The sequence below is a fragment of the Phascolarctos cinereus genome, unplaced genomic scaffold (genome assembly GCF_003287225.1).
Source record: "Phascolarctos cinereus isolate Bilbo 61053 unplaced genomic scaffold, phaCin_HiC Scaffold_726;HRSCAF=1367, whole genome shotgun sequence".
Classification (NCBI taxonomy): Eukaryota; Metazoa; Chordata; class Mammalia; order Diprotodontia; family Phascolarctidae; genus Phascolarctos; species Phascolarctos cinereus.
The window spans coordinates 215822053-215849193 of record NW_027556098.1 but is presented as its reverse complement, the minus strand read 5'-3'; the positions used below and the strand labels follow the sequence as shown (position 1 = coordinate 215849193).

The following is a 27141-nucleotide window of genomic DNA, read 5'->3' as shown; positions in this document are numbered from 1 at the left end:
GATTTGAACTCAGTAAGAGGAGTCTTCCTGACTTCAGGCTCAGCCCTCTATCCACTGCTCCACCTAACTATTGTAAGTTGGAGACTGCCTATATAGATAAGACAGAAATCACTGTGAGCTAGTCTACTTGGGGGACTTTTACAGTAGGGGTCTTAAACTTAACTCAAAGTAGATCATAAAAGGTAGGTAGGACTGGGCTAGAATGAGAGCAGAAACTCTATTTTTTACAGATAAGTGGTAGCAATGTAGGGGTAAACTAATTTTACAGATGACAGAACTGAAACTCATAGAAAATATTAGCATCATAAACTTTGGATTCTCTGTGCTAATGGAGAGAAGGGGGTAAATATAATAGAAAATGATGAATCATCTTTTATATTTGGCCATGGAATGTAATAGGAGACATACACTGGATTAGAGAGACACATTCAGCCTCATCCAAATTAAATGTGCACTCTTACCAACTCAGTGCCCCCCACTTGACTTAGCTCTATGGCTTAGGAACCAACCAGGTGATGAGGAAAAAGTCCATTTAACTCTCTGATTTCCACAACTAGGAATTTAGATCATAGAACAGGGGTTCTTTATCTGGAATTCATGGAAGGGGTCCATGAATAGATTTTAGGGGATGGGGGGGAGATTTGCTTTGTAATTCTAAGTACTTTTTATGCATTTAAAAAGATTATGCCAAAGGAGTCCATGACCCCCCCACCAAAAAAAAAATTAAAGAAGTCCTCTCATAGAGCATGGAACTGATCTAGTCCAACTCCATCATTTTACAGAGAAGAAAACTAAAACCCAAGAAGGCTGTGACTTGCCCAAAGGCACATAGGTATTTAGTGGCACAACCAGACTCTGATTAAATAATTAAATGCTTACTATAGTACTTAAAACCCTTCTGTAACTTGGGAATTCAAGTTGAGAATTGTTGTCCCCAAATGCCTAAACCAGAACTCAAACCAGAACTCGTTACCATATTCTTTTGAAGTAATAAAATCAAAACCTATCTTCAAAATGAGGATTTAGGCCAGGAAAAGGATCCATGGCACCTAAAGCACACTTAGTTTCTTTAAAAAAAAATTTGTAAGATTTTCAAAAGAGATCTTGCAATTGGTTCAGATTTGGGATGAGAGGAGAAAAGCTATTTAAACATAATATAAAAATCTAATGAAATTCAGGGTGTATTTATCGAAGGTGAAATTTACACAGGAAAGAAGAAGGAAATTGAAAACCTCCAACATCCAGGACATTGCCAGTCCTATTAATGATGCATGATAGAAAAGACAAATCATAAAACTCATCGTGCTCTTCTTTGTAATGAGAACACCATTCTTAATTTGGAGACCTTCGGAAGTGGGAAAAGCATTTGCTCAGCTTTGCTGAAAACCTGGTACTTCTGAGAACAGGGTGAACAATGAATAACAATCCTGGCCTTTGTATTATAGAATTGTGATTTGGATTCACAGGTCAAAATGAGAAAGAAGATTAAGAAATCAGTAGGACAACATTAACTTCTGTACTTCCTGCAGCCAGATAAATCAGGCAGCTTGAATCTACTCCATTTTGAGGAAACATACAGAATAATCTAGAGAAGGCAAAGTGATGTAGCAGCAAGAGCCCTAAAAACAGTCCATGAGGTCAGAGTCTGGTTGTGCCACTAAATACCTATGTGCCTTTGGGCAAGTCACAACCTTCTTGGGTTTTAGTTTTCTTCTCTGTAAAATGATGGAGTTGGACTAGATCAGTTCCATGCTCTATGAGAGGACTTCTTTAATTTTTTTTTGGTGGGGGGGTCATGGACTCCTTTGGCATAATCTTTTTAAATGCATAAAAAGTACTTAGAATTACAAAGCAAATCTCCCCCCCATCCCCTAAAATCTATTCCTGGACCCCTTCCATGGATTCCAGATAAAGAACCCCTGTTCTATGATCTAAATTCCTAGTTGTGGAAATCAGAGAGTTAAAAAAAATTACCAGTCTAATTGTGACCCAGGAAAGATATCATCTTTATGAATCATCCTGTATAGATAACAGTGTTAAAAACAGTAAGACCCAAGCATTCATAAGTTACTTTTGATTCACTTAAGTTAAAAGAATTCTGTAAAGATGATTCTTGTTATTCTAAAGTACTTTGAAATGGAAAAACCTATTACAGCCTTTGCCTGGTTGTTTGATTAAGAGCCAGGGGTAGGTAGGGAACATTTCTTACAGAAATGATAGGGCATCTGTATATACTGAGTGTGACAAAGAGTGTTGGTATTTTGATTTTGTCAACAGAAGCTTCCAAGCAAGTTCAAGAAGATCTATGCTGAGTTTGAAAGCTTAATGGTAAGTGGCAGTGGCCCCTTTATTCTGTTCACTGTCTGTATTAATCCATTTGCTGATGAACTAATTTGAAGTCCTCATTTCAGAATATTTTATCTGTCCTTGTCTGACTTTAAGAAGTTTATGATCCCATTTTAGTGCTGCTAAAACAAGCATGTATGACTAATGAATTACACTCTTAGGAACCAACTTAAAGAGGACTTATGCCCCACATAAGGTCGATTTGTGTAATTAAGAAAAGCAGTATGATATGCTTTTTTCTCATATCAGACATTGGATGGTTATGTGCTCCAAACTGCATTTTTCTCACCTTACTCAAAACCACCTTTTCCCATGACTTGGAATATGTCTGCAGATGAAAAATAATTGAGTAGGATTTGGCAAGAGTGTTTGGGTGGTGCCAGGAGAAGCGCATGTTTGGACTGGTAGTGCAAGATGGGCAAAGGTGAATCAAAGAACGTGTGGATAGCTTTGGAATTGGGGTATGGGCTTGTAGGTAACAGTGGGCCATGCACTCTGGACTCTATTATGAATTTAATATTTGCATTCAAGCAGATGGCTACCTGATAAGCAAATAACCCTGCTCCATCGTCATGAAAATCAAGAAAGAAGAGAAATGGAAAGACTGAGTGTGGAATGTTTTGTTTTAATACATGAATTACATTTAATTAAAGCTGTTGTGATTTTGTATTCACCACCAATTTAAAAACACACAAGATTAGACTTATCTAAAAGTTGTCTCTTTTACCAATATTCAATATGGTGTATTTGTTGTTGTTTTTGTTTCTTCCCTCTGAAGGATCCATCCAGGAACCATAGGGCTTACAGGCTTACTGTTGCCAAACTGGATCCACCTCTAATTCCCTTCATGCCCTTACTCATTAAAGGTAATCCAAATGAGCAGGTAATAAATATCTGAGGAGTCAAGGGAAAATAAAATAGAGCTCTTTTGGAAAAGGGGGAAGAAGGTAGCATCCTTCCACCTTCTCAGGGATTTTTTGTTTGTTTTTCAAAGGCTAAGAGGGTTAGAAGAAGCAGTAATCTGGGGTTTTGAAAGTCTCCCTGGCTGAACTAAGCATGAGTTTAGAAATTTTACTAATCTCAAGTAAAGAGACTAAAAGTTAAACACCTGACATAAAAGGAACCATTGTTAGCCTTGTACAATTACATTATGCAAATCAGTTGGTGTAATCTAGTGCGGTGCCATTGTGCTTTCTTCCTATGACAAATTTCAATTGGTTATTAGCTTGTGAATTTTTATTTCCATACAGATATGACATTCACTCATGAGGGGAACAAGACATTCATTGACAATCTAGTAAACTTTGAAAAAATGGTACGTACTCTATATAACCTTACCTCAAATGTTGGGAGGGAGTATTTCTCTCCATCCCTCCCCCCAAAAACCCCCAACAAATTTGCATTCATTCTAACAAAAGAGGTAATTTCCTCATATACTGTTATGTAGAAACTCAAGGAAGTTACACATAAAGGATTTTGAAAGATTTGGAGCACAGTGACTCCCATTTTATTCTGTCAGTTCTTTTTAGTGCAGCTGAATTGTATTTGTGTGGTTGCTCACAGTGGCCTGACTTTTATGCTCCTGGTTTCTCCCGGGGCCTCCTGTCGCTCTAATGCAGAAATGCCACAGACTGACTTCCTTGTTTTTATTTTTGTCACAAGGTTTATGGAGTTAGCCTGCCCTAGGATGCCAGGGAAATGTACATCTGCTTAACCTGACTTTGGTGCACAAAAATGGGCAAGAGTCAAATTCTGCAAATAAATTTGCACTGGCATGTTCTACTTCATGGGCACAGTTTGTACAATTTCACTCAGGGATGGAGAGGAAAATTTTAAAACCTTCAAGGTAGAGGGTTTATCTGTTTCTAAAATAGCAAGCTTCAAGTTTGCACTTTTCTTAGATTCGGTGAAAAGGGTGTCTGAAAGCTAATTTTCTTCTATTGTATAAAATAACAATGAGGCAAGAGACAGTATGGAGCACTAGATAGAGCACCACCTTGGAAGCAGGAAGACCTAGGTTAGAGTCCTGTCTCTGTCACATATTGGTTGAGTGATCACAGCCCAGTTATTTAACCTCTCAGGGCCCCAGCCTATTAGCCAAGACTATAATTTGCAACTCTAGACTTGAAGCTATAGAAGAACTGCCATTAGTCAACTATCAGTAGAAGGACTTCCTACAGCCATGTGGGTGAGTCCAGCTCCCCAAAAAGAAAAAAAAAGACATAAGAACAAGACGACTATCCTTGTAGGCTGGATGTGAGTAATGGCATATGTTCTACTAAATCTTTTATGGATTATGTAATGTAAATAAAAGGCCATTATCCGATGACACCTTTATTGTTTTCCAAGCTCATATAAATATCATCATATTCATTGCAGCATTGTCTTATTTTCTGGAAAGTTTGATATATGGTGCCATATAACTCTACATAATTTAGGAAAATTCTTTATACATAAATTTTCCACAGTTTTTTTCAGTTGAACTAATTTAAACTTCCCATTGGGGGAACAATTGCTTTTATATGTCTATTGCCCATAAAATTTGGACCCGCTGTGGGCCTGAAGGATATTTGACCCCTTCATTTTTTTTTTATAGAGTAAACCTCAACCATCTAAAACCTTCTGGAAAGGAGTTGTTTTAGGTAGCCAAGTTTTCCACATAGCTGAGAGTTTATCCCATTAAGCACCAAGTCATAGTTTATTTTTACCATTTGGTATGGAAATCTTTCTAAAATGTATTACATAGTTTCCTCTCTACTTTCATTAATAAGTATATATAGAACAGAACAGAACCTTTTCTTGACTCTAAGACATTAACACCAATTATTTTACCATGCAATTAAGCAGTAAGAGCTTCAGGTATGGAAGACATCCAAGAAAGCTCATTTAGTCTTAAGCCGTATTAGGAGAGATACAGTGTCCAGGAATAGGAAGGCCACTATCATACTGTCCTCTGCCATGGTTAGACAACATCTGAAATACTGGACTCGGTTCAGGGCACCATATTTAAGGGATGACATTGATAAGAGTCCAGAGGATGGCAAAAGGCCTCCAGTTGATGTCATCTGAGGAGCATTTGAAATATCTGGCTAGTTGAACAAGGAAAATGAAGACTTAGGGAGAGGGATGATTGCTGTATTTGAATGGTCATCATAGAGTCAAAGAATTAGATTTGATCTATCATCCCCAGATGGCAGAATTAGGAACAGTGCACTGCTCAATTTTGCAAAAAGGCAAGTTTGGCTTGATGGAAGGAAAAACTTCCTAATAATTAGAGCCATGTGAAAGTCGAATGGCTGCTTCCAAAGCTAGTGATTTCCCTCTCACTGGAGGTCATTGATCAAGTTTGGATGAACACATGTGGACAATGCTGTAGAATCAATTCTTACTCAGGAGTGAGATGAACTAGCCAGCCTCTCAGGTTCCTTCCAGTTCTGAGAGACTGTGACTATCTGCCTCTCTATTTAAATGTCTCCAATTTTCAAATTATTGTGTGTGCTTTTTGTAGTTTTTCCTCTCCTTCCTAGCTATTCAACCTGTTTGCTTACACTAGCCCCTATTCTGTTTCTTATTTGTAGCTTCTTATCTACTATGGAAACCATATGGCCAAGCTTGCTAGAATTATCAATGAGTTGACAAGTATTTATTAAGTGCCTACTATGTGGCTGACACTGCAAAATAAAACTAAATAGCCTTGGAATGAAGGCTAAGGGTCTCTACTCTGATTGAAGTATATGATTTAACAAATAGACTTCATGATATCTATTTTGTGTTGTGAGAGGCCGTTCCTGCTATTTCCTCATTCTCCATGCTGTCCTCATTAAGTGAGGTTGCTAGTTAGCCGAGTTCTAGGTAGGTAAAGCGTCAAAACAAAGACAAATTTAGAAGACCAATGAATAATTGGTTGGTCCAATTTCTTGCTAGTTTAAAAAAAATAGGAATAGGAAAACTGTAACACTAAAATTGAAAAGACAAATATCCCATCACAGGAAAACATGGGAAATCCTATAGCAATTCTAGATGAGTCAGCATTGTTGAGCTTTGGGAATCAGCCAAGCACGGATATAACCATTGCTTAGTCCAGGGTTTCTGGATTTCAGTCATCTTGGAAAATGGTGTATATGCTCAGACTTGTCAAAGACATTTACTCCTGAGGTCATGTTCTCCATCTGTACTTCTTGTCAAGGGGGATGTGCAGTAGTTGCTTTTATTCTTTCTGCTGTTCAAGTCACAATTGAGCACTGAGATCAGCATTCTTCACGCATTCTTAACTTCACGTTTTAAAATATTTTGCCAACTTAAAAGACAAATAAAATAGCTATGCAGAAATAAAAACCAAAAAAGCTTCCTAGAAGCCATTTGCCAAATTATACAAAAAAATTTAAAGGTGGGTACAGTCATTTAATATCATTTTTCTCATCAGAAAGGATATCTGCATTGTGATTCTTTTTCTTCTTTTTCATCATCATCATCATAGCTAGTATTTATATTATAGTGCTTTAAGATTTGCAAGGTAATTCACAATGGTTTTTTTTTTAACTTTATACTCACAATAACCCTGGGAGGTAGGTACCATAATTATTCCCATTTATAGATGAGGAAAGATGGAACTTAAGAGACTTGTCCAATATCACACAGCTGGTGAGTTCTGTGAGGCAGAACTTGAACCCAAAGTAACACATCTGTCAACATCTGACATGACTCCTGGCAACTGTCCAAGCCAAGATATATCTGGGGGATGGAGTTCAATAAATGCAACAACTATTAAGCTTCTACTGTGTGAAGTCGGAGTTAGACTACATGAGGTGTAGTCCCTATGCTGACACAATTTCTGTATGACCTTGGGCAAGATCTCTGGGCTTCAGTTTCCTCACCTGTGAAATGAGGGGATTTGGAGTAGATGACCTCCAAGGACCCTTCCAGCTCTAAATCTATGACCCAATGATCCCCTGCAAAACATACTGTGCCAGCTGCCATGGAGTCAGTTATAGACATGAGAAATGATGTGGACAATGCTATGGATATATGAGAAGGCAAGACAATGAAAAACCAGATGCTGGAAAAATGAGGGCCTTGGAATTTTCAGGATTCCTAAGATCTCCAGCTTCAAGTAATGATCTAAAATATTGAACCCTGTGACTGAATGAGAATGACTGATGATGACTGACATTTATATATGGCTTTAAAGTTTGTAAAGCGTGTTATGTCCATGATCTCATTAGAGCCTCATGATAGTATGTGCCCATATAATCTTAGATTTAGAGCTCAAGGGATCCTTAGGGGTTGTTGACACCCTTCATGTTACAGATGAGGAAACTGAGGCTTGGAAAGGCTGAACTAAGGAAGGATTCGATCCCAGGTCTTCCTGACTCCAAGTCCAGAATCCTATCTTTTATGCTATACTGCCTTCCCCTCTCAGGACTTGAGATGTACTATAGAACGAACAAGGCCTTGTGAATTTTGATTCATGGAGTAAGACAAAGATTTTCTTTTCTTTTTAAAAGTGTATGATGAGGTAGCCCCCAGCCACATTTCTTCTTAGCCAGCAAAGTAAAATGCAGTGACTACTATTCAAACTTGATTAGGGGAATACAATCCATTTGCTGACAATGCTAATGATTATAATGATGATGATGATGATGATAACATTTATATAGCACCTACTATATCCTAGTCATCGTGCTAGAATTTTACAAATATTATCTTGCTTATCCTCACAACAACCCTGGGAGATGGGTGCCGTTATTATCACCATTTTATAGTTGAGGAAACTGAGGCAAAAATAGAGGCTAAGTGACTTGCCCAGGGTCACCAAGCCAGTAAATATCTGAGGTTGGATTTCAACTCAGGTCTTCCTAGCTCTGTCCATTGTGTCACCTGCCTGCCTGGCTACGTTTCTTTGTGTTGCAGTATTTGTACACCATGGGCAATAAGATGAGACCTCATGTCAGGTGGGTTCCTGGCGGGCTAACATACATTTTGCCACAAAAAGATAACCCTTCCAGCTCTCCAGCTATGATACTTCCGTGGGAAAAGTGGATCTGTTTTTGGAATTGCCCTTCCATAAATCGGGTGGCATGGACAGAAAGAATGGAAATCCCAAAAGGCACTTCACATCAGGCATCTCTGCAAAAACTGGGCCTTCTTCCCCTAGCCTCCATGCCAGGAGTCAGAAGCACTTGCTCGCCAGTGTTATTCTCTCAGCTGTCGCCTTCTGTGACATCACATACCCAGTTTGCGGAAGAAACCCTCTTCCTCCTCCTGCACATCATAATAGTCTAGCAGGGGGACCAATGCGATCAGTTGTTCTTGGGGTCTGGGTGACTGTGACTCGAGGAGTTGCACCCATACAGGGAGCTGAAGTTACCAGGACGTTCAAGAACCCAGGTTGCTTCGCTTTCCATGGAACGGAGAACATTAGCAGGAGACCACTGTGCCAGTGCTGCCCCCCCCACACCCTCTCAGGCTCTTTATTGAGCCTCTCCACCCTTGAGGTGTGAAATGAGGATTAGGGAATTTGTTGCATATTGGTTTTCAGGTTTTGTGGATAGGAACAAAAGAGAATTCACACTCTGATCCTTATGCAAAAAAAAAAAGGGGGCAGACATTCTTTCATTTTTTTTTTTTGGAACATAAAGGGGTATTCGAAAAGTGTTTGAATAAAGCCCTTAGTAGCTTTCTATGGCATCCATGAATATTTATAACATTTAGGAGCCTAGACTAGGAATGGATTAGCAGATAATGTGTTGGCCTGCTGCCACCATACCAGGCTGCATAAAGCTGAAAGGGTATTGTTGCATATATATAGCATGCTGATAGTCACAGTTGCTACTGTATTATGTGCTTGGTTCTATTTCAGACATACCCATATTTAGGTTTATTTATTTATGAATATCATTTTTAAACTAATAGTTTTATTTGGCATTAGAAGACTGGTGCAAACTTCTAAACATGCATCATCTCTCCTTGAATGAAAAAGAATGTTTTGAACCATTATTTTTTTCCTTTACAAATCGTAACTAAAATCCAGCCCTTCCATCCTGCCAAGAGTGGAGAAATAAAAGATCCTACCTCCCCAGCCCCACTGTACCTGCTGAATCAAAAAAAAAAAAGCTATAAAATTATTTATTAAATTTACTCTTTGTAGCACATAAAGCAGTCTAAATTCAGTTCTTACAAATGTTTTAAATCAAATCAAGACATATTTATTGAATGTCTGTTCTAGTTGAGGCACTGTCCAAGGATGTGCATGTGAGTCATGCCTTGAGATGCCTTCCTGCCTCAGGAAGCTCATTATCTAGTTGCTGAGACAGAACATAATAAACATGGGGAAAATAAGTTGAATGGCCATGACATATTTACACAGGAGTTCAGCAATTCTATTAAAAAAAACATTCAAGAGTCTTCTATATATATAAAACAAATACTAGCTGGTAAGGTTATTAAAAAGAAATAAGGCACAATTCTTGTCCAGATAAACTTCTCCTGGCCTTAATAGAAAGAAAACTCTCTGAGGGCAGGGATTGTCTTTGGTTTTGTCTTTGTATAGTACCTGACACATATAGCTAGCACTGTATCTTGTACATTAAATATTTGTACTTTTTAAATAATCATTAAATTGACTTTTCCTCAAGGAGCTTACAGTCTAGCATGGGCTATAAGACAAATTACCTATGATACAAAGTAGAATATAAAAAATCTAAAGCAAAACAGTTTATATAACCCAATTGGCTCAATCAATCAACAAACATTTATCAGGTAATTAAATTCATGGGAGCTCATCACCAAAAGAAGTAATATATAGGGAGAAGGGGGCTCCTACAGAATGATCTGAATGTTGTTGTTCAGTCATTTCAGTTGTTTATGTTATTTTTTTCAAATAGCTGGGGCAATTTGCTTTTTGTACTGCACTGTTTTCATTTTTGATTTCTTAAAGTATAGCTTTGAAAAAACAGGCTTTAAGAAGAGACCATTGTGTTTTAAATGGAACTCACTTGACCAAGCCTTTAAACCCAAATCACTCTGGCTTTCACTGAACGGCCAATAATAGCCCAAGCCCCTAAACCAGGGATGGGCAACCTTCAGCCTGGATACACGTGGCCTTCTAGGTCCTTGGGTGAGGCCTTTTGACTGAGTCCAAGTTTTACAGAACAAATCCTTTTATTAAGGGGATCTGTTCTGTGAAGTTTGGATTCAGTCAAAGGGCCACACTTGAGGACCTAGAGGACCACAGGTGGCCTTGAGACTACAGGTTCCACACCCCTTACCTAAAATGGTTTAGGTTTTGATGGCTTAGAATGAGTGTAAATAGTAATTGTTTTCTGTTCCAGTCAGAAACTCTAGAGGGTTTTCCCCTTCCAGATTGATATTTTTGTGAGGGTAAATTGGACCATCTTTTGTTTCAGTTCTTACCAAGCCCTTAGCCATTGAATGGGCCTGGCCTCAGACAAAGGGAGAGCTGGGAAAGACCTTCATTTAGAAAGTCCAAGGTCACCCAGTGTCTTGCCACTGCACTTTGATCATTCTGGAGGAGAAAAGTGAGGCTGATGACTTTGTACAGATCTGCCTCACTTAAATCCAATCCACTTGCAAGTCAAGATGTCACCCTTATGATGTTCCTCTTCAAGAACAAAGGACGAACAACAAAAATAGTCCTGTCCAACTCTTCATGACCCATTTTGGGGTTTTCTTGGGAAAGATACTGGAGTATCTTTCATTTTACTCATTTTACAGGTGAGGAAAACGAGGCAAACAATGTTAAATGACTTGGCCAAGGTTATACATTTATAAGCGGCTGAGGCTGGATTTGTACTCAGATCTTCCTGACTCTAGACCAGGTGCTCTATCTGCTGCACTACCTAGCTGTCCTGTGATCTCATAATCTAGCAAAGGAGACAGAAAGAATGGTCATATAGGTAGGAGAACAAGAAGAGAGTAGTGTCCTGAAAACTTAGAGAGAAGAAAGTATCAAGAAGGGGAGAGTGATTAATGGTGTCAAAAACTGCAGAGGTCAGGGAGAATAAGAATTGAAAAAATGCCACTGCATTTGGTAATTAAGAGATGAGTTACTTTGGAGAGAGCAGTTTCAGTGGAATGATAAGGTTGGAGGCTAGATTGTCAAGGGGTAGAGAAGAGAGTGAGAGGAGGGAAAGTAGAGGCATCTAATGAATATGGTAAGGAGTATAGCTACAAAGAGCAAAAGAGACATAGGATGATAGAAGGGGATAGGCAAGATGTGGGCATGTTTGTAAACTGTAGGAAATGAGCCAGTGGAGAAGGAGAGGCTGAAAATGAATGAAAGAGTGGGAGTGACAAGAAGGGCAACCTGTTGGAGGAGATGGGATGGAATGAGGTAGGTAGAGGGGTCAGCTTGGGTAAGGAGGAAGGCCACTCCATCATGTGGGACAGGGGTGAAGGAGGAGAGGGAGGCAGAAGGCCCCTGAGAGATAGGAGATGAGGAAGAGGAGAGAAGAGAGAGCTTGCCCCAAATGTCCTTGATTTTTTTTTCTGTAATATGTGAGGCAAAGTTCTCAGCCGAGAGAGTAGTGGGTGGGGGAGTCACAAGAGGTTTGAGAAAGGATGAAAAGTTTTGGAAGACCCTCTGTGGAGTGGGATGGTGAGTTGATAAGGGAGGTATGGTAAGACTGCCTAGCAGCAGTGATGGCCCAGTTGAAGTTGTGTGGGTAATAAATTTGTAGTGGAACCAATCAAAATAGTTGTATGATTTTCTCTACCTTTGTTCAGCAGCATATTTATAGGAGTGAAGGTGGAAAACAGTGGGAATGATCCAAGGCTGACTCTTAGATGGGAGTAATCAGTGATAAGGAGGTTAGGTATTCCAGATGGGAGAACCATGTGGAGTTGAATTAATTCACCAAGGGGTCAAGATGAAGAGAAGAGAGGGATACAGGGGAGATGGCCTGGGAGAAAAATGAGGAGTCATGGGATTGAAGGTCACAGTACAAGTGAAAACTAGGGTTATGTAGAAGAAGACAGAGAGAAAGGTGAAAAGTTAATAGATTATGGTCAGATAAGGAGGTTTCAGAGTTCTTAAACACAGAGCTGGTACATTTGTGGGTGATGACAAGATCAAGGGTATGACCATCTCTGTTTGTGGCTGAGATGGAGTGGAGGAGTTAACTCATGTAAGTACTTAATAAATGCTTGTTGACTTGTTGGGACTTCTGAGCCTTAAAGTTGGTCCTGAGCAGAGGTACATGGCAATGGAGACAGGCATCATGAAGTACTGGATAGAAAGCTGGCCTCAGTCAAAAAGACAAAAGCTATAAATTTGAAATGTGGAATCCCAAAGGGCAGCTCCTTATGCAATTTTTGTGGCTAGAACTCTGGATGAGGGGTAGAACTCTTGAATTTGCTCATGGAATAAGACAATATTAATTTGGTAGTCATGAGGAGGTAAAGCATATATATATATATATATATACATATATATACGTATATATATATATGTATATATATATATGTATATATATATATATATATATATATATATATATATATATGTTTTTTATATATTTAACTTTTCAGTTGCCCAGCATCCCAGGAACTTGCTGGGTTTGCTTTGTGAAGACAATCCCCTCTGGCAGGGGTGGGAAGTCTTGGATAATGCTACTTGGCTCTGTCCCCAGTTTTGCCAGTTAGATCATGAAGTCTACATACTTTTAACCTCAGTTACTTCCAAAACAAACGTGAATAGCAACCTGCTGTTTGCGTAACATGAGTTGAAAAATAATGAAATTCCATGATACGGTGGAAAGACCCAAGCGTTCAGAGTCAGACCTGGCCACAAGTCTTATCTTCCCTACTTACTACCAATGCAAATCATTTAGCCTGACTGGGCCTCACAGGCCTCAACTGTAAAATGAGGGGGTTGGTTTAGATCTCCAAGGCCCCTTTCAGCTCCAAATTGCTGGTCCTGTATTTCAGCTCTGTAGCCGAATTTATTCTGATGCACTTTAAAGGGAAGAGTTGGCTGCCAATGGGGACTACTAAACTTAAAATGTTAAGTCCCATCCTTCTGCATGATAAAACCCTACTAGAGTTATGTGTTTTTTGCAGAGGCATTGGCAGGTTCATGCCAGGCTACACACCACTGGCAGTATTATGCTGACCTAATGAAGCAAAGAAATAAACCCCCATGCAAAACCAAGGTTTGAATTTTGAAGATGTAACTAAAGTTATCTTTGAGTGCAATTAAAAAGGATACATCAAAATTAAAACCATTGTTAAAATTAATCAAAGATTTAGAAAGATAGAACCGAACTCTGGAGCTGAAAATTATTGATTTAAACAATTGTTCTCACATTTTAAACTACATAATGAGGTAAAAATTACGAAGCCTCAGAACATAGCTCTAAAGACTAATCTAAAACTGAAGTCAGAATGAAATGTTTTAGCTTTCAAAACTAAAAAGCAGAACAATTACTTCCTACAAAATGGTGTAGGAAGAGGTTTCTGACCCCTGCTAATTGTTTTATTATTCTTCAGAAGGGAATACAGGCAGCATTTCCCAGGGTTTCTAGTAATTACACTCCATTCAATATCAGAAGAATTACAATAATTCTGCATGGAATATACTTGTGCCCTTCAGATGCAAAGCCTTTGGAGAAGTGGAAAAAACAACTTAAAGTAAATTAGCATGAAAATTATCGTAGTTACTGTTTATTTGAGGGCTCCATATATCAGAGGCTAATTATACATTGTATGCCACATTTTCCTGGAGGTATTTGTAATATATTTCTCATGCTGACCAAAAGACATATGAGTTTTAGGGTCCTTTATAAAAGTACACTTGAACTTTCCCAATTCTGCCTTTGTCCATGAGAAAATGTCTGGGCATGGACAGTTCAGACTTAGAGTAGCCGTAGTCACCAAGATCTTATGAGTATTCTTTTTAATATAAAAAAATTGGGAATCTTCTATGAATCATTTTCATCATGTATGAATTGATTTTTTTTGAAGACCATTGAGCCTCTCAGATTCATTTTCTATAGTCTGGTAAGGCGAGAGGCCAGGGGGAGGCGTAAGGGGTGGGGGGAACACGGCAGTTCCCGGGCTTGAGAGTCACTTTCCCTGTGTGGAGTCTTATCAATTTTCTTGCTATTGTTAAAGGTAATTCACCGTCTACATGGAGCCACCTTTAGAATATAAGCAGCAAAAGCCTCGTTGAAACAGCACACAAAGATTGAGGGGTCCTCGCTAGTGTTAAAATGCCATGTTAAAAAAAAATTCCATATTCCCTTCTACGGAATGATGTTTTGTCTCACAGATTAAAAAATACATATCTGGCCTTTAAAAAAAAAGAATTTAAACTAGGAAGAAATAAAACACAAAAGATTTCCTTCCAATCAACTGAATTTAACCAAAAGATTTCAAAAAGAATTAATATTAACTTTGAAACATACTTTAACCTAAAAGGCTAATAGACTTGAAAGGACAGTAACTCACACATCAATGTAGAGCAGCACATTAGAGGTAGAAATTTTTTTTATAGATAGAGAGGATTGGCTGTGATTTTGTTGTTGGAGGGAACTCCCAAGTAGGCAAACTCAGTCTTATCCATGTGACTTAGAGTTCCCCAGAGCACTAAGAGGTTAAGCAATTTGGCCACAGTGACCCAGCCAGTATGTGTCCAAGGCAGGACTTGAACCCAGATATTTCTGGCTACAAAGCAATCTGTCCACTAGTCTATGCTACCTGTTACCCATGCCTACAACCACACCTATCTACCTTCCTGCCTACTTACATACCTACCTACCTACCTAGCCATGTACATACCTACCTGCCTATAAATCAGCTTAACTAGTATGCTTAACTACTATTTCTCAAGTGCCAACTATGGATCCAGGACTTGGTTTTGTTCATCTGACCTGAGACTATATAAAGCTGCTGAAAGGGATATAAAAGAAGTATATGGTGGGTCTCTGCCCTCCACAAGTCTTACAATGAGTTGATTGAAACTGTCATGGCTAAAACAAGCTGTTTGAGCACTTCCTACAAGATCACAGCACTTTAAGAAGGGCTCCATGTTTTGAATTTTTAGTGCTTGTCCCATCACACCCAGGACTGGAACTGTTTCTGCTGATTTTTTTACAAGATATTTTGAGGTATGGCCTGGGCCTCAGAGTGAAAGTGTAAGAGAGGAGTTTACTGAATGATAGCAATACTACTTTAATAAATGTAAAACATCATGAAGAGTACCACAGTATAGTTTGTTTTGTTTTTTAAGTGCTGAGCTTGGAATCAGAGGGTCTGGGTTTGAATCTTGTCTTAGTTATTTCCTGCCTTTGTGACCTTAGGCAAACTATTGACCCACTGGTGCTCAATTCCTAATCTGAAGAATTGGGACAGGGGCAGCTAGGTGGTGGAGTGGATAGAGCTCTGGCCTTGACACTTGACGCTTACTAGTTTTGTGACTGTCATTTAACCCTGATTGCCTCACCAACAAGGAAAATAGAAAAGAAATGAAGAATTGGGACAGTGTGGGGTTGAACCAGGTGGTCTCTAAAGACCCTTCCTGTTAAAAATTTATTATCCTATGAATCAAATAATGGGAATCTTTTAGCCACTTTCTGTAAGAAGTCTAAGTGAAAGATGAAACTATTGACACATCCTTGAGATGTGTCACTATCTAGCTCATTAACCCTGATGCTTGGTGAACAAGGAATTTGCAAATATCCCAGGCAGACACTTCCCAAGAAGGCGGTCCTCCACAAAAAGTTCCCAGTTTCATAAACTTTGTATCTCATATTTTCCCTTCGTTAGAGCTAAGTGGAATAGAAGACAAATGCTAGATTTGGAGTCAGTTCAAATCCTGCTTCAGGCTCTAGCTGAGTGACCCCTCAGTCAGTCACTTAAACTCCCTCAGCCTCGGTTTCCTGATCAATAAGATGGGGATAATAATATCACCTACCTCTCAGGGTTGTTATGAGGATGAAATGAGATAATACGTATGATTCGTTTTCCCAAACGTTAAAGTGTTTAAGCTGGCTTAGAACTGTACTAAGACTTTTGGAACACTTTGTATAAATGCTAGTCACCATCATCATCACCATCACTAATCTGCTGTTATATTTATCTATTTATTTTTAACATTCATTTTAAGAAAAGATTTGAGTTCCCGATTCTCTCCCTCCCTCACCCATTGAGAAGGCAAGCAATATGATACCAATTATACATATGGAATCATGGAAATCATACTTCCATAATACCCATGTTACAGAAAAAGCAAGATAAATAAAGTGAAAAAAATATGCTTCAATTTGCAGTTAGAGTTCATCAGATCTCTGTCTAGAGGTGGATAGCATTTTTCATCATGAATCTTTTAGAATTGTGTTGGATCATTGTATTGATCAGAGAACTAAGTCTTTCTTCACAGGTGATCATCAGTACAATATTGTTGTTATTGTATACAATGTTCTTGTTCTCCTCACTTCACTTTGCATTTTATTATTATTATTAATTAAAGGCGGGAAAACAAGTACACAAACACACTAGCTGGTGTTGGTTGCTATAATATCAGCCTAGCAAATAGATTTTTTAAATCTCCAAAATTTTTAATAGCCTTTCCTAAAAAGTATTTTACAAACAGAGCTTCTGTTAGCTAAATATAAATAACTTACAGAAATACAGAACCAAAGCTGGGGACCAGAAATCCACTTTATACTTTCTCTCAAAGCTCTAATGTTCTTTAGAAAAAAAACTTCCTGATTTTTAAATCTATTTTATTTGCCTTTTAAACGGGGCCCCGCTGACACAGACCTACAGCCACTGCTGATCTGTATGACTTCCCTAGGCAATAGATGATTTGGTAAGGCCTCTAGTTGTCTTCATAATCTCTACCCTGCTTTCTGGCTGTAAATCCTACAATTTGCTGAACCCATCCTGCCATATCCTCAAGGCTATGATCTAGCACCGGTCTGCAAACCTCACATCCATAGAATTTGAATTCTTAAAAACTGATGGATTTACAGGCCTGACTCCTTGATCCTGGGTCTTACTTGGGTAATACTGGTCTAAATCACAGTGTAAAACCTTCTGTAATCACCATGTGAAGGATCAGCCCTAGAGCTTCAGCATTGACCTTGAAGTTCCATGTTTCAGCAGATGTCATCATACCTGCCTCAGGCCACAGGCAAAAGAATTAAGAAGAGGAAATAGAGTGCTCTCCCATATCCTCTTTCCGTGTCATTTGTTTCATCTTGTTCCCGGCCCCTCTCGGATGCCCTGGCTATAGAAGATGTTCCCTGTCCCACTACAAAAGCTCTCCATCCACTCCTCCTCTTCCTGAGAGGCAGGCCCCTTACTCAACCTGCCTGGGAGGTGGCCCCTGTCACCACACTTCTTATCAAAATTTACTTGTGTGTCTCACTCTGAAATGAGCTGCCTTCAGCCAGCTAGCTTTGATCAGGGGCAGCTAGGTGGCGCAGTGGATAGAGCACCAGCCCTGGAGTCAGGAGGACATGAGTTCAAATCCAGCCTCAGACACATAACACTCACTGTGTGACCCTGGGCAAGTCACTTAACCCCATTGCATAGCAAAAACCAAAAATAAACAAACAAACAAATAAATAAATAAAAAGAAAGGCTTTCATCGGCTCCTTCACTGTATGGTGACAATAGCTTCAGGGAGTTCAATGTGTTATTCCTCCCAGGTATATTTGCAATAAATATCAAAGGCTACAATTCCTTAACCCAAAGGAATGGGGGAATTTCTGGCGTCAGAATATAGAAGTGGAAGAGATTATTTCTTTAGGAGGGGAAGAATCATCAGCTATAAATACCACCACCTGTGAATAAGGCCAGCCTGGCCATATAGCTAAGTGAGGGATTTAATTGAAATAATGTGTAGTTATATTTTTAGAATTCTTGCATATGTTTTTGTAGATTAACTCTGAAATATTTTATGAATTTTATAGTATATATTGGCTTTTTTGACTTATCAAAGAAGCTCAGAACCTGACAGTCTGAAGGGACTTCAGAGGTCATGTTTTCTAATCTGTAACTAGACTCTGTAACATCCCCCAAAAGCAATCATCTTATCTATATCTGAAGATTACACCACACCCCAACTCCCACCCCCCCACCCAGAAGGAAACCTTCTATCTCCCACGGTAACTTATTTCTCTTTTGTATAGCTCTAATTTGTGAGAAACTTTTTTCCTTAAATCAACCTTGTCTTTTTGTAACTTTCACTTATTGCTTTTAGCTCCATCTTTTGGGACCAAACAGAATCAGCCTAATGCCTCTTCTACAAAACAATCCTTTAAATGTCTGTCTTAAAGACAGACTTCACATTCCCCCTAATTAATATTTCCCTTCTCGTGGTTAACACCCCCACCAATTCTTCCAAATGATTCTATTAAAGTCCCCCTGAAATATTTCTCAACACCTTCCTCTGTTCCCAGTATACTCACTCTGTGATAGAACTCCTTTGGAAGGCAGTAAGATGTTAACGAAAGGAGAGATTAAAAAGATACTATTTGTGAAGACTCTTAAATCTTAGGTTTTTAAAGCTGCCCCAAAATCTGTCTCCCACCCAACCTTCCATACTTCTTTCATATTACTCCCCTTAACAAACTCTAAGTTGTAGCTAAACTTATACATCTATTGTTATTGTTGATCAGTTGTGTCCAATTCTTCATGACCCTGGTTGGTATTTTCTTGGCAAAAATACTGGGGTTCTCCATTTCCTTCTCTAGCTCATTTTACAGATAAGGAAACTGATGCAAACAGGGTTAAATGACTTGCAGAGGGTCACACAGCTAGTAAGTGTCTGAGGCCAGATTTGAACTCTGGAAGATGAATCTTCCTCACCCCAGGCCCAGCACTCTGTGCGCTATAGCCCCACTTAGCTGCCTGTATACTAGGTCTACTAGTTCTGGTCTAACTTTAGCATACTATTTCATATATTGCCCATGTCTGTAATGCTCTCCCTCCTCATCTCCACCTCTTAACACCTTTAGTTTCTTTCGAGGTTCAGCCCAAGTTCCAGCACCTATTCACACTCTTTCCTTCATCCCAACTCTTCTCTTCTCCACCCCACCCTCTACCCCCAGCACACTTATAGTTACTCTCTCCCTCTGCACATCACTTTCTATATATCCTTTGCAGACTGGTTTCAATCTTCATCGCTTACCTGAAAATATTTCCATTCTCCAAAGTTCCTAATAATCTTTTTTCTTTGCCACGTCTGATGGCCTTTTCTTAGCCTTATCCTTCTTGACCACTTTGGAGCATTTGATTCAATTGACCCTCCTTTTCCTCCTAGATATTCTCTTCCTTCTGGATTTTCATGATGCTGTTCTGTGGTTTTCTGCCTATTTGCAGCTTCTACTTAGACTCTTAGCTGATTCATCATCCGTATGGAGTTCCCTAACAATCATGTACCTCACAGCTCTGTCCTAGGCCCTCCTCTATGTTCTCTTGACCCTCTCCCCCTTGGTGATCTCATTAGTTTCATGAGTTCAATTATTCTCTCTCTTGATGACTTGTATTTATTTTGCACAATTTTAATGTATTTACTTGTATACAAATTGCCTACTCAATAGAACAGAATGTAAGTTATTGAAAGGGGGGCTTGCTTCGTTTTTGTCTTGGCATCTCCTGGGCCTAGAGTACACTGTGTTGGCTCACGATAAGCACTTAACGTTTTTGAGGTGAATTGGAGTAAGGTCTGGATAAACTTTAGTTGAGTTACAGTAAGACTTCCATGGAAACCGTGTTCAGGCTCTCCTGTTTTAGGGTGTTTTCTTGGGGCCTCTCCAGTTCTAGGGCAGTTGTAATGTCGACAGATATGACACCTTGGTCCCAGGAAGGGAACATGAAAAGTCATATGTTGCAGTGAGGTATTTGTTATTATTGTTCAGTTGTTTTTCAAGCATGTCCAACTCTTCATGACCCCATTTGGGGTTTTCTTGGCAAGGATACTGGTGTGGTTTGCCATTTCCTTCTCCTGCTCATTTTGCAGATGAGGAAAGTGAGGCAAAGAGGGTTAATCGACTTGCTCAGGGTCACATAGCTAGTAAGTATCTGAAGCCAGATTTGAACTCAGGAAGATGAGTCTTCCTGACTTCAAGCCCATCACTCGATCCACTCGATCCACCTAGCTGCCCACAGTGAGGTATAGCTCCAAGAATAATACTCTTTTGGCTTTTTTTTTTGTGCTTTGCTTTTTTATCTGCAAAAAATAAGGAGAACACAGATGTAGGATGAGATTACAACTCCTCCTGAACATCTTACCTTACCTTACAAAGATGAATTTCTCATCTTTGTGGATCTTTAGTTTCTCCCAAAAGTAATGTAATTTGAATCAATATTAGTCTTAAATTATTACTGAGAAACATCTGGGTCATACAGAATACAAAAGGTATGTTTTCTCATCACACCAACTATCACTGCAATAAATAATGATTGTTTTTCTTGGCGGGTTCCATCACTTGCTACACTGATATGCTGTTTTTCTCCTTTCTTTTTAGCGCATGATTGCTAACACAGTAAGAACAGTGAGGTACTGCAGGAGCCAGCCCTTCAGTAAGTTATACTCTATATCCTGCCATCTGGGTCTCAATGGCATGACTGTTTTTTAATGAGAATATTAATAAAGCTTGAGATGCCAGGTCACTTGGCGACTATGTCAAGCACTTTGGACTTCAAACTCTAAGAGGACATGGGGCCTTTGCTTACTTTTAGGTTGTTGCAAAGCTAAACAGTAAAAACGGTAAAAAAAAAAAAGGCAGTAAAAAATTTCTTTTGGGGGCAGATGAATTTAAGAGTACTATTTTGATGATCCTAACATGGCCTTTGAAGCTATATAGGAAAAGATTAAGACAAGCTTGCCCAGCTAATCCAGCCTTATCCCCAGCTCTTCCTCTGACTCATTGTTTGATGTTGGGTAATTCTCTTAAACCCTTTATGACTCAGTTCCATCATTTATAAATAGGGGAAGATAACATTTATCATCTGTCCAGGAGTGTTGTGAGAATTAATTAATCTTTGCGATATATTTGCAAAAGGTACTATGCAAAGAAACAGTATTTTCTGTTCCCAATATCACCATATGGGTTTAATGTGTTTTTTTTTAATTTTTGTGAAGGCACCAGAGTAATTGGCATAATAAAATCCGTGATCAGAATCACAATAAAGTGGTGTCACTGACTTCGGCCTGGGGCACTATGTTATCATGGCACCTTGGTTCTAGCTTTGATGTGGGTCCTGTGTAGGTGGGCTGGTAGGTGGGTGAGAAAAATTTGGCTCCCTAGAACTGGAGTGAAGAAGGAAGGTAGTGTGCTTTGTGATGTGTTTTTGTTGTTGACTTTATTTCATTAGTCGTTTTTAGAAATCTGGATATTAGTTCACAATTAATACAACATAGAGGTGACCCCATAAGTCTACTTAGTGCTATCTTCGATGGTAAATGCTATGAATAGTTGTTGCCTTTGTAGACATAAAGATTGTCATCACTAAGCATTGCTGTAATTTCTGTCACTGTGATACATGACAATAAATATAACTAACATTAATGTGGTGCTTTATAGTTTGCAAAGCAGTTCACATATGGTATTCATTTATTCTTCACAATAGCCCTGTGAGGAAGTGCTGTAAATATTATTATCCCTACTTTATAAATGAGGAAACTGAGGCACCAAGTGGGTGAGTGATTTGCCAAGCTTGTGTCAGAGGTCAATCTAAGCCCAGCTCTTCCTTACTCCAAGTCCAGTACTCTAACTACCAGGCAACCCTGTGTCTCTATCAATGTATCTTAGTAGATACTACATGGGACAGAGATGTTTCTTTTCTTGTCAGGACTTCAGGTGGGTAGGGTCACATAAGATGGTGATGTCCTATTAGTACCTATTTTTATTTTTGATTCAATGCCAGAGGAGAGAAGAGACTAGAGAAAAAATGCTATGGATTAGCATGGTGAAAACCAATACCTTTGAGGAATTAGGGTTTAGGGTCAGACAAGGAGACACCATCTCTACAGGACAGACGCCCTTGGCTTCTTGAGCCCTTGTTATCTGCTCTCCTCTGGCAATGGGCCAAATAGGCCAGAGGACTCAATCGAACTGTTCCACACAGATTCTGTCAGAGTCTGTGAATGGCTAGCATTCCTCAAGGAATGGTAATTAGATAATGAAGGAAGAGGCATCTCTGGAACCACCTCTGACAATCCCATAGGCCTTCCTGGAAAGATACCCTGCATGAAGGAGAGGGTGGGCCCTGAGGATTTGCACATTTGCATTCTGCTCCATTTTCTCCAAGAGGAGAAGGGAAACCAGTTTGTAAAATAATGTGTACTGCATTTGTTGAAGTTATCCGTGACTGCTGGTAAACAACAGCTGCTCAGCTCTGAAGTCAACAAGCTATAGATAAAGCTATAGGAATAGAGTTATAAACATTGCGAGACTATGGACAATGTAATTACAGTATATTGTACGTGGAGGGTATATTGCCAGCAAAAAGAGATGAAATTAAACACAATGTGTTCCTCGCTCAGTCCAGTGAAGGATTAATTCTGTGTGATTAGTATCCTGATGAGTTTCTTCTTATACCAAGTAAGGGCCTCTGAATCCACGTGGTGTTCTCTGTTCGGCCCTAAAATGCTCTTTCAACCTTTGTGCAAAAAGTACATTCCCTTTCCTTTGGGAGTGGTGAGAGGAAAAGAAGAAGGGCACCTCTGTGTGTGTGTGTGTGTGTGTGTGTGTGTGTGTGCATGCATGTGCACACGTGTGTACATGCATATGTGTGCATTGGGTGAGGGTGACTGGAGTGGGGGAGAATAAGAGAAGCAGATGGTCTACAAGAAGCAGCATAGCATAGGGGGAAAAAGCCCGAACTGGGATTTTTAGTCCAGGCACTAACCAATAATCCACCTTGTGACCTTAGACACAAGTGACAACCTCTGTGGGCCTCTAATAAATAGAAGACAGTTGGACTGAGTGATCCTTAGACTTCCCTTACAGAGCTATAAACCTGGAATTCTAGGAGTCCTACCATTGGGAGTACAGCTCCCTCTGGAATACCATGCACCAGCTGGGTCAGGGAATGTTGTTTAGCAGGAAGAGTGGCATCAACCCTCTGGGTTGGGGCTTTATTTTTTCAAGTAGAGAAGAGCAATATCATAAAAAGAGCCTTGAACTCTGAAAGACTAGGAACCACATCCTAATGTCATCACCTACTAGCTGTTTTTATCTTGGTCAAGTTGCTGAAGCTCAATTTCCTCATCAGCAAAATGAGAATCACGCCTGCACTGCCTGCCTCCCAGGGATGTTAGAAAAGAGATGTATAAACCACAATGGAAATGTAAGCTTCTCTTAAGTACAGAGGCCTCAATAAGGTCAAAACAGGTGCCTTTATAGCAAGGGAAGTGAATATTTTGTATCATGAATCCAGTCACTCTAGGAGTGGCATTGGAGCAGAGGTAAATATTTCAATTTTGTAGGCAGGTCATACAAGCAAGAGAGGAAATTGCTTCTTCTAACTCAGGACTTATTTCTTTAACCTTGGCCCAAATGAAAATTAAAAACCATAGACAGTAAACAGTGAAACACTCAGAGAGCATAGGTTAGACTGATTTTTACCTAAAGAAAAAAGAAAGGATCTGTTTTAGGCTTAAGGTTAGATTGATGGGAAGAAGGAAAAAGACAAGACAGTAGATTTCAGTACGCTATCAGGGTTATAGGTGCCCTCAGATGGTTGTTTTGATTTTCACTCAGTTAAGATGCTAAGGAAAACATCAAATGAGGAAGTTTGGAATAGAGAAAATAATTAGGATTAATGTCTTCTATTAAAATAGTAAAGTATATATTATTAAATAATACATTGATGTTTAAATAGATCATGAAAACAATACAGCAACAACTCATCAGTGGCTAGAGGTCCACTGAGAGTCTTATTGACTCCCAGCATTAACGGTAGTAAATAGGTGAAAAAAATGAAGTCATTTGATATTAAATAGGTTGACTATGTAATAACCTGTGTTCTTTTCCTGTGTCATCAGATCCTGATGCAGCCCTTGCTAATAAGAACCATCAGGATGTCCGGGGTTATGTCCGACAATTAAATGTGATTGACAACCAGAGAACGTTATCCCAGATGTCACACAGATTAGAACCTCGTCGAGCATGAACATTTAAAGGGACTTACACAGTGGTTTATTTCCGGTCGACTATCTGCTAAAAAAAATGCCATTTCTATTACAACTGTACTGCCATAGAGAACTTTACACAACAAACAAAAAATTAGTGCAAACAATCCCTGGGCATTGCCCAGCACACCAGCTACATGACAATGAGGGCAGTGTGGCCTTGTGGAAAGAATATTGAACTAGGTGCCAGGAGACCTCGGTTGTAGTCTCAGCTCTGCCCCCAACTAGCTGTGTGGCCTTGGGCAACTCAGTTCATCTCTCTGAGCCTCTATCTCCTCATCCGTAAAATGGGGATAATAAAAGCTGTTTCCGCCTACCTCACAGGGCTGTTGTGAGGATTTAAAGAGGTCATGTATGTGAATGTGCACTATCTGAACATGAGATATTATAAAGAGAGGAACACGTTTGGCTTATGAAATGCTTGTACACTGTGGCTTTGGGAATGCGCAGTGGGTATGCAGTTTAATTAATTTTGAAGTACATCACTGTCTTCACTGTACTATAAATAAAAACCGTAGTAAAATCCAATAGATCTACAGCCAGTGACGGGCACATGGCAAAATCCCGACATGTCTCCAACACCTTTGTATAAAAGTAAGACATATCACTGGCAAAATTGGTGGGGAACTTTTCTAAGAGAGGGCAGTAGTAATGTATTCCATGGTTTTGAATCCACAAGATTCTAAGTTGTTAACAAAAATCTGTGGAAGATGAAAATAGAGGTAGTGATGGTATTCTCATCCTCGTGGCCTCACCTCTGAGAAAACCTGACTTTGCATACTACTGTACAACACTGGGGCTGTTTATGTGAACTTGGAAAGACTGGTCTCTGATTTTTGAAGGATAACTAGAATTGTATTTATGTTTACAATATAACCTTTTTTTAAAACTGACCAATCAGGATTACATAGAAATTCCAGTACTGAGGTTGTTAAAAAATGCTGTAGCAAAGGTAGAAAATGACATTGAAAAAAGAGCACAATATGCACAAAGCATTTTTTTTTCAAAATGAGAATATTTTCCTGGGCATTAAAAAAACACTTTACTATCAATTGCAAATTGTTGTTACTGGCAAAAAAAAAAAAAAGACATATTTTCTGGACTTAAACATTATTACAGATATCTTAATTTTCAGCAATCGTTTTGCACTTTCAGGTAGAATGTAAATAAAAGTGTTTATTCAATTAAAGTTATAAAGTATTTATTTGCTACATAACCAGTATTGTGCCAAAATCATTACTTTTTTATTTATTTTATTTAGCATGTAATTGGAATAAATTTTTTTATTTCATCTTCATAATTTGGCAACATTTAATGTGCAGAAATCATGTGATGTGTGTGTATCTTCTGTAAATAACATCCAGGATCTTCATTAAATAGAAATGCTGAAAAGATGTGTTTGAGCCTTTATTTAAAAAAAAAATGATGGTGGCTGGGGGTGGTCCAGACCTATGACTCATCACTTTAGGGAATTCCCGGTGGGTAATCTTTCTCTACCAATGCAGGTTGGCTTCTGTTCTGCGACTTAACATCTTAGAATCCTAACAGGTTAAATGATTAACCAGGGTCACACAGCCAGTATGTTTTAAGGGTAGGATTTGAATCGAGGTTTTCCCGACTCTCTATTTGCTACCCCATGCTTCCTTTCCTTAACAGACATTTATTTACTCTCTTCCTGTACTACCAAGGTTGCCAGTTGGCTAGTATGAGTGAATCAGATTTGAAAGTAGCATCTAGAGGGTATCTACAGTTGTCATCTAGAGGGTGTCTACAACTGTCTTCTTTGTCTGACCCATTTGTCACAGTTTGAAAAGAAGGCAGCCAAAATGTACCCCAGACCTCTTCTCATAAATGAACTCTACCCCAGATCCAAGACATACTTTAGGTTAGCAAAATACAGCTCATGAGGCCCCTTCGCAATATTTCCTTTCACCAGAAAAAGCCAGGAGACATATTACCTTCAATTTTTAAACCATTTGATTAAACAGAATTGGAAAGTAAATAACAAGGGAAAATCCACACTGTCCCACAGATCCCCACACTACCAACTGGGGAGAGAACAAACACACAAAAGTCCATGGAACTCATATTGCTAGAACACCTCAATTGCCCTGAAGCTGACATTAATTGCTTTCTGCAAAGCTGCTGATGTCATTTGATAGGCTTTCTCCACTAGATTTTTCCTTTACATGACATGTCTATCAAAACCATCAGGGCACTTAGTAAATAGTTTATAGATTACTCCTTTGATTCTATGATAGGTCTATCACCACCCTCCAGATGCTTAATAAAATATTTTATGAAGAGGAAGAGATTTCAGAGCTCTTAAAATTCCAGACAGAATACTCTATGAATTAACAGATTAAAAAAATCATTCATTTTGTTTTAAATTTCATGTGTAGCCTGCATCAAAGTCCTATTCCAGTGTCTCAGCCTGGCTTGGAAGTAATCCTGCATTCCTGGAGGAAATGTCTTTAAACATAAACTTTGGTGAGTCCCTCTAAGCTGCCATTTCTCATCCACAGCAATTCATGAAGATTGATTCAGGGGTTGTAGAAAGGTTGTGATCTATACCAGTGAACAGAGAATCCACAGAAATCAAATTTTAGGTGCCAGTGCCGGCACAT

At 39.1% G+C, this 27141-nt stretch overlaps 1 protein-coding gene across 10 annotated transcripts in view; it reads left to right on the top strand.

Moving 5' to 3' along the window:
• The window catches only part of RAPGEF4 (Rap guanine nucleotide exchange factor 4), a 351123-nt gene extending 325215 nt beyond the window's left edge, over positions 1–25908 (top strand). For 9 of the 10 annotated variants that reach the window (XM_020990978.2, XM_020990976.2, XM_020990975.2 and 6 more), the window contains 5 exons: positions 2278–2328; positions 3125–3212; positions 3597–3661; positions 20844–20898; positions 24368–25908. In XM_020990978.2, the coding sequence (XP_020846637.1) occupies positions 2278–2328; positions 3125–3212; positions 3597–3661; positions 20844–20898; positions 24368–24495 (387 nt within the window). In that variant the 3' untranslated portion in view covers positions 24496–25908. Of the gene's footprint in view, positions 1–2277; positions 2329–2880; positions 3065–3124; positions 3213–3596; positions 3662–20843; positions 20899–24367 lie in introns of those variants that run through there. The other variant, XM_020990981.2, reaches the window with a different exon arrangement.
• The last annotated feature ends 1233 nt before the right edge of the window (positions 25909–27141 follow it).